At 36.5% G+C, this 11,470-nt stretch overlaps 2 protein-coding genes across 2 annotated transcripts in view; one reads left to right on the top strand and one right to left on the bottom strand.

Moving 5' to 3' along the window:
• The window catches only part of Chm (CHM, Rab escort protein 1), a 309,216-nt gene that overhangs the window by 107,392 nt on the left and 190,354 nt on the right, over window positions 1–11,470 (top strand). The window lies entirely within an intron of this gene.
• Window positions 10,277–10,549, bottom strand: LOC101591560 (small ubiquitin-related modifier 3). Its single transcript, XM_012516372.1, has one exon. The coding sequence runs from the start codon at window positions 10,547–10,549 to the stop codon at window positions 10,277–10,279; it is 273 nt and encodes a 90-aa protein (XP_012371826.1).

Here is an 11,470-nt window from a genome sequence, read left to right as displayed (position 1 = left end):
ATTATACTATTCAAATATATTGTATTGTCATGACTACTGGTGATGTTGAGCTCTTTTTGTATGTTTGCTGATTTTTCCTGGTTTAGAACAGTGGTTGGTGAACATATGGCACATTGCTGCAATGAGCTTTTGGTACCATTGAAACCTCTAGAAAGTTTCCTATCACTGGTTTAGAACATTTTTTTTTTACATATTTTGTCCATGTTTCTGTTGGGTTGTTGTCTTATTAGTATGTACTAGTTTTAAAATGCATTCTAAATACAAATCTTTTTAGTTTTATGAACTGAATATACTTTGTTTTATTGTATTTGTGGTATGTAAGGTTATTAAAATTAACCTAGTGAAGTATATCAACCTTTGCTTTTATCCTTAGCTTTTTTAGTGAGGTAAGATGCACAGTAGTTCAAAAAGTGTAAAATGGAGACAGACAACTAGGACTGAGGGCTTCTTCTTTTTTTAGCCATGTAGCCTTAGGTAAGTTTTAAAGCCTGTTACGTTTTAACAGGAATCAAATTTGGGCTTTTAACAAAATTTTCTGTATTTTATGGTTTTGTATCATACATTTATAATTTCTGCTCTATTGGTTTTCTTTGTTTTGATTTATAGGGAATTCATTTAGCTTATCTTTCCCCTTTCCTTGCCTTGCCTATTCTTTGTCTGAAATTCAGAGTTTAGTGCAGTTGACCATTGAAAGTTCCAGTTGCTGTATCTCCCCTCCATGAAGTTTGAGAATTCTGTGTATAAATTTATATTCCTCCTAAACTTTCCTAGTACCCTGTGGTTGACGTGAAACCTTATTAATGTAAACAGCTAAGTAACACAAATTTTATAAATTCTATTACATACAGTGAAAATATATAAGAAATGTGAAAGATCACTCTTTTCTACAATATAAAATTAACTTGAAAGATGAATAGCTGAAGAGGACATAAGTAATATTACTTAGTATTTCTAAGCAAACACTTGTTTATTTTTTTAATATCTTTGCTTGTTACAAGTTCTCAACTACGCAGCTCAGACTCATAGTGATCCTCCTGCTTTCAGCCTCCCCAGTACTGGGATTACAGGTGTGCCCCACCACACCTGGACTCAGTGGGCTTAGTGTGCTTGGGGTCAGGGCCAGTGTAGCATGTGGTGCTGGGGATCAAACCCTGGTCCTTGCCTAAGTAATCAGACACTTGTATCTGTTGAATTCATATTGGTTAAATGAAGTGTCTGTGAAATTATTATAGTAGTATAATATATGCTACAACTAATCTTATGCAGTTATACATTTGCTTATATTTCTCTTTGGTACCATTTTTTTTTTTGGCCATAAAAATCTGTCAAGCTTTAACTATTTATTTATTTCAATCTTTTATTTATTTATTTGGTACAGGGTCTCACTACACATCTCAGACTTGTAGTGATCCTCCTGTCTCAGCTGCCCCAGCTCTGGGATTACAGGCATGGCCTACCACATCCAGTTTTGGTGGCTGGCTTGGCAGGGGGCCAGCGCGGCATGTGGTACTGGGCTTGAACCTGGGTCCTTGCATTCGCCAGGCAGGTGCTTATTAGACTGCTGTACTATCTCCCCCGTCCCAGGTTTTATCTATTTATGATACAGATTTTTAAATCTGCAATGTAGATTTATATAAATTTTATGTTAATGACAAACTTATCTACATACATTTTTTGTACTGATGTAGTTAGCTTTTTCTTGATTTCCTAAATAATTTTAGGGTTTTGGTTTATCGAGCTTTTTTCAAATTGTCACAAATCTCAGGAAAAAAATCTACATGGGACTCACCTAATTAAAACCCATATTGGTCAAGAGTCAATTATATTCATCTGTTTTTATTTTCTCATTAAACATTTAAGTTCATGATATTTATTCTGTAGTTCTGTTTCTTGTACATATTTTATGTATTGTTAAACTTTTATTCTAAGTGTTTTAATTTTTGTTGCAGTTCAATGACCTATAAATTATAATGAAATGTAACAATAACTACTTTAGCTGATTAATCTTCTCTTAGCATTGCATTTATTCGCATAATACCTAGAAAAACGTATGTTTAGGCTCCTAATTCTTTTTGGGTTTCTTTTTTTCTGTATTTTATGGAAGGGTCTACAAGCTGTTCAGGGTCTCACTACTAGATTGGACTCATAGTGATTCTCCTGTTTCTAGCCTCCCAAGACCTGGGATTATAGGCGCACACCACCATGACCAATCTCAATTGCCATCTCAGTGCGCCATGGGCGCGGGGCCAGCAGTGCAGGCCTGGGAATCAAGCCCCCGGCGCTTGCGCCTACTTCCAGGTGCTTTAATCTGCTGAGCTATATTTGGCCAGCCGTTAGGCTACTAATACTTTGAACTTTGCTGATGTTTACTTTGTGGACTAGTATATACTTTTTTATAAGTTTTCCAAATTTCATAGAGAATATTTTTATCTAGTTGAGAGAAATGTATCTTGAAATCTCATAATAGTGTTGGATTTGTCATTTTCTCCTTATAATTTTTTAAATCTTTGTATTTATTTTGAGGTTGATTATTACAACCATAAGAATGTAGTTGTTTAATCTTACAGTACAGTTAATGTGTTACATTATCTGATTACTCTGTCCATCTCATATTTTTTCCTTTATGCCTATTTTACCTGTTATTTAAATAGATATTCTACCATTTTTTAATTAATTAATTAATTAATTTAATTTTTTTATAGTTGGCTCAGCCCACCCTGGGGGCAGGTCTGGGGTGGCATGTGGTGCCAGGGATTGAACTGCGGTCCCATGTGGCTGCCTGAGCTTGCCTATGCAGGCGCTTTAGACCGCTGAGCTATCTCACCGGCCCCATCTACTGATTTTTAGTATTTGGCTGTTACATTGTTTTCTATCGTCTTACTTTTACACTTTTCTACATCTATGTGTAACATACTCTTTCATATTTTTAATCTTATGTAACTATCTCTGTCTTTAATGGAGCAGGATAAATTCAGTTAACAAGACTTTTTTGAAGTATGTGATTTTCCAAGATCTTATAGTTTATGTGTTAGTATTAAATCATTTCTATCTTGTGTGTTTCTGAAAACAACTGCTATTTTTGTTCCTTCTGTCTTTTTTTTTTTTTTCCGGAATCAGGGATTGAACTCGGGCCCTTGTGCTTGCCAGGGAAGTGCTTATTCCACTGAGCCATCTCTCCGGCCCTGTTCCTTCTGTCTTAAGTGAAACTTTACTAGGAAAATAATTGCAGGCTGACTTCTTCTAAACATTTTAAAATTATATTTCATTGTCATTTATGTTTTACTTTGCTGGTGAAATTTTATAATAGCCTAAATTTTTATTTCTTTGTAAGTGATAATCTGTTTTCTCAGGCTCTCTTTCAGATAGTTTGTATTTGGTGTTGGGTATTTTTCTTTCATAGTGTGAAAGCACAGCCATATAGAGAATAAAAGAATACTTACAGTGAGGCTTAGTTCAGTCACTGAGAGGGCCAGAGTGGCTATCTCAGCTATTGGCTCCCAGCATTAGGAACACTTCCAGGACTAGCATTTAATAGAACTCTGGTTTTATTTAGAATATCAGTAGTAATGAAAAGAAATGGAAGAAAAGCAGTTTGAGCAAGGAACTGTCTCAAGGCTAAGTAGTTCCCTTGGGGAAAGGGGAAAAAGGAAAATGGCAAGACAGAATATGCCTCACTAGGCTAAACTTGTTATTGTTCAGTCATTCATTATTTAACTTCTCATAGAACCTGCATGCTTTTGTTCTGCAGTTTGACCATTCACTCTTTATAGGGCCTCTGTGCTTTTGTATTATAATTTAAGCCTTGTGCTTTTGTCTTGCAGTTCAGCCATTCACTCTTCAGCCAAGTCCCCCACATTCCAACGCCCCCATTTTTTTTTGTGTGTGTGTGTGTTTCTTTCTTTCTTTTTTTTTTTTTGCAGTTTCAAGCTTGGGGAGGAAGAAAGGAATATAGAGTAGAAGGGTATTGGGCTTGATGTTTGAAGGCCATCCCAGCCTGCATGTAAAGCATCTGCTAGAACAGCATAAAAGGTCCTTGAGAACTATAAGTAGAAACATCAAAAAAGCTACTTTTAATTGTAATAATCCAAATGTGAATATTAATACAAGAAAATCAATTTTGGGGGTTGAGCCAGTGGGAAATATCATTAAGGTGATATTATAAGCTTGCCCTTGTAATTTATGAAGTTGGGCCTGCAGTTGGCATTAGAGATTAGTAATCTCCCTGTTATGTTCTGTGAAACATGAGTTACACTTTCTCCTAAGACTTTTTTTTTTTTTTTTTTTTTTTTGGTGGAACCGAGGATTGAACTCAGGTCCTTGTGCTTGCAAGGCAAGTACTTATTTTACTGAGCCATCTCCCCAGTCCCCTCTCCTAAGACTTTGAAAGGTTAAATGGGATCAGTGTGATGCACATAAAATGGTAATGATGTCACAGTTATGACAACAGCATATCCAAATAGCTTGTTTGTTATTCATCAAGCCAGCCAGTTGCTGCCTCACCAGGCATCAAGTCTTTGTAGAATTTCTTTATCATTGTTAAGTTTGACTCTGATTCGAAGGTAACATTTTGGAAATAGATTTTCATTGCTTGAACAATTTGCATGAAATGAGCTCAGATAACCACTGCAGTGGATATTATAACTGGCACATAATAGCTTCAATTAGAATGCACAGTTGTTTTTGTCTGCTAATTTCAAGGGTTGAGATCGGGCTAAATGTCCCACCTAGTCTGTTATACGATTGGTGGGGAGGCAAGCTTTGGTTCTTTGTCTGAGTATGATATATATATGTAATGTTTAATTGAGAAATACTAAAAATTATTTATATATCATTGGGGCTGAAGAAGAATACAATGCATACCATCAGTGGCATTGGTGACTATATAAATGAGATTCTTTTTTGTTTTTATAATGAGATTGTTTTGTCAGGAAATACCATGTGTGAGATAACAAGTACCAACCATTGGAGTGGCTGTAGTGCCTCCTACAGACCCTTAAGAGGCAGAGAGGTAATGCTTAGGATGCATGTATATGAAATGTTGTAGACCAAAGAGATGTTTGGAGATTTCCCTATGTAACTGTCAAAGACAGGTAAAATAAAAACATGAGACCAATAGCCCATGTCATTTACTTGTCGTATATATCAGCAAACTCAGAAAGATACAGAGCTTTTTTATCTTTATAATTTTGGAGTTTTAAGTGACTTACTTATACGATCATTGCAAGAAACAAGATTTTCAGTAGTAGGGGATTCTTGTACTTTTCATCATCTGCTCAGTTTAAGTGGTGATTTGCTTTTGTATATTGCTGCGAAAACTGAATCACAATTTTAAAACTTTAAAGTCTTATTTAATGTAAATTCTTTCTGCACTATTCTCCATTTTTCTCATTTTATAATTGGGTCTTGAAGAATTCATTGGCTTGCTCTATAGTATCCTGTCTTGTGGGGTTCTGAGAGATACCAGGGACATATTTAATGTGCCAGAATTGGAGCAAAGTGTGTAGGGAATTGCAAGTATGCACAGGACCATTATCTTGTTTTAATTTATGGTGGTAATCTCATTACAGAAAAATATGAGTATAAATGATGTTTAACATGCTTAAAGTTTTTGTAAATGTGTGAACCTATGGAAGAAAATCTCATCATTTCCTTTATGAATAAAGGCATTTTCAATTACATGAAGAGTTTCCATAACATGGATCCAGATATTTGAGCCTAAATGTTTATCATTATAAATAATTTTATCCTAGAAGTCACTAGTGTAATGAGATCTGTTGTGCCTTTGAAAACCTGTATACTTGGGAAACATAAATATATTTAATGTACCATGAAGTTAGCAATAATGAATGTCACAAATCAGGTTGGAACTGCCTGAGGCAGGTTTGTCACACATTTTTTTATCAGTGACAAGTTTAGGTGTACCTGCTTGTCCTGCAGAAGAGCTCATGTTCAGTATTAATTTCAGAAATGAGATTTATAGCCTTTGTCTGAAAGTATTAGTTAAATAGGAAAGGAGTTGAAACCTGGGATAGAGTGACTGATGAGATTCAGAGCTGTAGCCCCCTAATTTTCCTTGAGCAAAAAGAAGATTTTGGAAGGAATACTTTGAGCTCAATCTAACTAAGAAGACCAAAGCTTAAAATAACTAAACATACATATTTTCTATAAATTCCATCCTCCACAAACCTTTTTTGACATACTCGACTCTTCTAATTTATCATTATTTTCTTTTTCTTACCTTTATCGTACAAAATCCAATCACATTAAAATTATATCTCGATACCTGTAGCTTTCTCCATATTTCTCTATTTTACTTGGATTTTAAAATGCTGTTGTGCTTTTCTTTTTTTTCTTTCTTTTGTCTTTGATTTAAATTTAATTGACTGCCAACAGAATTTCAATTAACCTTAAATGGCAGAATTATCTTAGTAATAGCAGAAAACAAAAAGATGAATAAATTAACCCTATAGTGGTAGTTTAAGAATTCTTAATGCACAAGAAGTGTTTTGACCATATTTTTATTTTATTTTATGTATTTAGTACAGGGTCTACAGGGATTGAACCCTGATCCCTGCATCTGCCTAAGCAGGCACTTTAGTCTGCTGATTTATCTGGCAGGCCCTGGTAACTAAGGAAAAAGACCAACTCAAATTAAAAGCCATGATAAATTTATCATATAGCTAAGAATTATAACAATGGAATCCTGTTGTGACTGGATTGGCTCCTACTCCAGAACATGAACATTTTATGATTTACTTCCTATTTTTTAAGGTGTGTGGGGATTTTCTCTTTCATATTTCTTGAAATAACGTTCCCATCATTATCAAATTTGGGGTGGCCCACGGATTTTTTTTTCTTGGTATATTTAGGACATTTTTGTTTTGTTTGGTCTCTTTTGCCCTGTTTATTATTTTTACAATCTTTTTCAAGATGCTACTCTTTGCCACAAATATAACATTTTTGAGGTGCAAGGCAGCAAGCAGCACATAGTTGTACCTCATGAATTTTAATGGTGGAATGAGTAGCTTGGGGAAAATTCTGGGAATCTATCTGGGATTCATTCTGGGGATCAGCAAAAGTATATTCTCCCACAAGCATATCATTTCCAATAGGAACTCCTACATTTAGATTTTTTAGGGTATTTGCATTGGCAGCTTCCTAATATTTGTGAAGCCATACATTAAACTAAGTGGTGCGAAGCACTGTTTTTATTAAGACCCTCCAGTCTTGTGGTATCATCTCAAATTGTGTCTTATTGGCTCACAATTTCCTTTGAAAATGGGGTCTGTAGGCCATTATCATAAATCCTTTTTATAAACTCTTTGAGAACTAAATAAAGCAAATGTTCATGTTGGGGGTCCCTGATTTCTCCCAGATATAGGGCAGGTATATATTTTCCCAGTTTTCTCCTTAGCTTCTTTAAAGGACATTTTTATGGAGCACTCACAGCCTGAAGAGACGTGGAAGTGGAGCAGGAAGAAAAAGGGGCTTTTGAAGGAGCTGAGGGAGGACAAGGCAGCTTTGTAAACGGAAGCTGCTTCATTTGACCTAATTGAATAGTGACCCTTCCAAGATAGCAGGTAGTAAGGGGTGCAACTTTTATGGGACTTAAAGATCATCATAATTTTTGTCCCACATTTTCCTAATGTTGCAAGATTTTGCTCTAAAGGAAACCAAGGTAATTGTTAGTAACAATTAAGAGCGCAAAGTTTACAAACTTTATATTTAGATGTTTGTAAAAGATATTCTAAATATTGCTTACATTGTTTTTCCTCTTTAGAGCTTGCCCCATATTGTGGGGAAAACAGAATAAATGAAAGTAAAAGAACAGAAAGATAAATGATTTGCCTCTGCTTACTTAACAGTTGAACAGCTACAGTGGACTAAGCGCTTGTTTAGGCAAGTGCAGGGACCAGGGTTCCATCTCCATCACTACATAACCTGTGGACCCCACCCCAAGAGTGCACTGAACCAGTGACCAAGACTGGGTGTGGTGGTATGCGCCTATAATCCCTGCGCTGGGGAGGCTGAAAGCAGGATCACTATAAGTCTGAGCTTCTCAGTGAGACCCTGTAGTGAATACATAAAAAAAACCAAAACAACAAAAAAAACAAAAAAAAATTTAAAAAGCAGTTGAACAGCTAAGAGACCTGTGTTGAAAATACCTAACCTATAAACTCACCAAGTGATATGAGGCTATTCTGTGGCTACCTTTGTCCATTTACCACAATGCAGAATTGGATGTTTCCTTGTTCCTTTTCCAGGCTTGTGGGGGTGGAGTGGTCAGTCTTCTATGCTGAATTGTAACTGTATGACCCTCACTGGGTAACAGTTGTCAAAATGTACAGTCATGGTGGCATAGAGATTGAAAGATGAATTGGAGAAGAGACATAATTCAGTCGCCAAGAAGGCCAGAAGGGATATCTCAACCAAAAGCACCAGGCATTAAGGACACTCCCTGTAATAGCACTGAAGCGGAGAACTCTCTGTATTTTATCTAGAATATCAGTATAAAAGACAAAGAAAAGCAGTTTAGAAAAAGAACTGTGTCAAGACCTAAGCAGTTTTCTTGGGGGAAGTTTAAGAAGAACAACCAGACACAACATGCCTCACTAATTTAAAATTCTTTTGAACCATTCACTCCTCACAAAGCCTGCATGGTTTGGCCCTGCAGTTTGATCATTCACCCCTGGGGCAAGTTTCCCACATTTTTATATGTTTAATCTTAGGTGTTTTTTTTTCTTGGTATGGATTTAACTATGTAATGTTGACAGTGTTCAGCTATTTGCCCTGTGGTCCTATATGGTACAGCCAAATATAGCATCTTTCCTTTGTTTTTAAATTTATGTCATTTACCATGTTGGGAAATTATCAGCCAGTATATGCACAAGTATTATTTTTTTTTCTTTTCTTACCTTGTTGAATCCAAATTAAAATTTTTTGGAAATATATCATGATTAATACGCTACATCCCCTTGAATTTCTAGCTGAATTCTGACTACTTGATTAGAATCTATGTCTCAGCATTTATTCTTTTTTTTTAACCAAACTATATTTACTGTTTACAGTAGTAAAGGGCAACAAATAATGTACAAGTTGATGAATAAACACAATAGAACCAACAAACATCCCACCCCAAGCCCATACAACAAAACAAAGAAAAGAACATTTTGCAGGATTTCAAGCAAGCAAGAGATGGTCTTTGTCAGGTGACTGTGAAAGTCAGAGAATGGCTGTCAAGCAGCAGTGGATCCTTAGAGAAGCATAATAGGCAGAACTATGAACATTTTAACTGGCATAGCGCCCAAGATACGTCATAGAACTGGAGTCACCATACCAGTGCATGACATCAAGCAGCGGAGCACAAATCTGTGAGAAGACAAAGTCACCTTTCCATGGCTTTCTTTTGTAACTATATTTAGAAGTAGCTGTTTTCCACAGTAATATAACTGCAAATTCAGGAAACACAATCTTTTTAATAAGGAGACCATAATCATTCATTAGATGCAAACACTAGAAGTCTGAGGTCACAATACAATTACCAAATGAGAAATGTGGTACTTTATTCTACATTATGAAAAGGGAAAAAACTAGTTTTTGTTGTGCCAATCTTTGCTCTTGTATCCTTTACCAGTTACTGACCAGAGGGATAGTGTCTTGAGCTTTAGGCCCCAGAGGTCACGATCAGGAGCAGAGAGGCCCCGAGGCCACATTACTGAATCCCTCACTGCATGTTTTTTACCTTTCAAGACCCAGTCCAGTTTTTCCCTTTCAAATTTACCACATGCTTGACAAAGCCTAAATTTGCAATGCTGAGCATTGCTGTAACCTGTGCCTAAACAAAAAGTTAAACTCTGCCCCCTTGTCTCAAATCCTGCCCCCTTGTCCCACAGCCACAGTCACTGGAGAATGCAAGCTGTCTACATGATTGTGGCAGGCAGCTCAGGAGCAATCTCAACTCTGGGCTGAGAACCTGGTCACAGATGGAGCCAATATTTGACAAGTCTTGGGGAAAAATGCTTGGGGACAGAGGAAAAAAAGCAAAATGAAGAAAACCCTCACAACTCGTTTATCTAATCAAAAACAATCTAGCCCAATTTAAGCTGTAGATGTCTCTGTAGATGCAGTATTGTGTTGCACTGGAAGTGCACCTGACAGAGAACGGTTGTTTGGTGACTGTCCTCAGCTCCCACAGACTCCTGTGATCAACTTGGTCATTCGCTCACCATTCCAAAGCAAGTGCAGGTTGCAGAATGGTCCTTCTAGAGGCTGCACCTCACGTCTGCTGCTGGAACACAACAATGGTGTCGTCGTCTTCCGTCGCCAGCTGTGCTGGAGTGTCTGTTTCATTAATGGGTTGCCCATCAAACCTGAACCTAATCTGTCTCATTGACAAGCCCTGCCTCTCGCAGTAGGCCTTCATCAGCTTGCTCAGGGGGGTATGCCTATTGATCTTGAACTGCACCACGGAGCCATCCTGCCCCGCCACCTTTAGGTTGATGTGGTCATTCTCGGTCTTCACGCCTTCCTTGGGCTTCTCCTCAGCCATGGTTGCTCAGTGGCATTAGCGGCAGTGGTGGCTGGCGACAGGTGGCAGAAGTGCAGCACAGAGCGGGCAAGTCACGCTCTCTGCCCCACTGCTCTCACGCCCTCAGCATTTTTTCCTTTCATCTGTGATTCATTTGCAGTTAAACATATTCACATTTTTATTTAATATTTTTCTTTCATTTTTAAAAGTTCTGTTTCTTTTTATTTTTGTTAATCATTTTAATAATATCTTTGGTTTATTCAATTTTTGATCTCTTGTTTCTTTAAACTTTTCACATACAGGTGTTTTAAATTCTCTGTTAAATGTAATATTTAAAGTTTATAATAATCTGACTGCCACATCATTTTTACTGATTCATCTTAATGCCTTATTTCTTGTTGTAGTGCTTATTTTTGAAAATTTTTATGTATTTCATCTGGGAACTGAAATCAAGGGTGCTTTTACATCCAGAATTATTGGCTTCACCCACAAGACATGAAAGACATGAAATAATTTTACATCTTTTCAGTGAGTTCTCACCTCATAATGTAGTCACAGGCATATACAGCTTCCACAGGATACTGGTACAAGATTTTTTTAAATCTTAACTTTTTATTGCAGTTTTTGTTCTGCAAGGTTTTGCTTTCAACTTGAAGTTTATTTCAGAATGGGGTATTTACCATGAACATTTTTTTTTGCTTTCAATCTTGTCAGTGCCATAAGAATTATATTTCATGCAAGATCTAGCTTTTTGGTATTAACAGAAGGCCCGATCACAGTATTCGGTCATGCTGAAATTCACATTTCATAAATATGTGATTGTATGAATGAAGTGATAGTGCTATAAATTTTATTTATTTTTTCCATAATTTTATTGAGAAACAAATAGCAATGAGACAGTTTCAAACCAAATTGGTAGGACAGTTTCAATAATTAACACAT

This window comes from Octodon degus, unplaced genomic scaffold (genome assembly GCF_000260255.1).
Source record: "Octodon degus isolate 3935 unplaced genomic scaffold, OctDeg1.0 scaffold00103, whole genome shotgun sequence".
NCBI lineage: Eukaryota > Metazoa > Chordata > Mammalia > Rodentia > Octodontidae > Octodon > Octodon degus.
The sequence above is the reverse complement of the archived record's forward strand: the minus strand, read 5'-3'. Positions and strand labels throughout refer to the sequence as shown.

Bases quoted from the DNA above. Each gene is read 5' to 3' on its own strand.
- LOC101591560 (XM_012516372.1), bottom strand. From the start codon at position 10,549: ATGGCTGAGGAGAAGCCCAAGGAAGGCGTGAAGACCGAGAATGACCAC.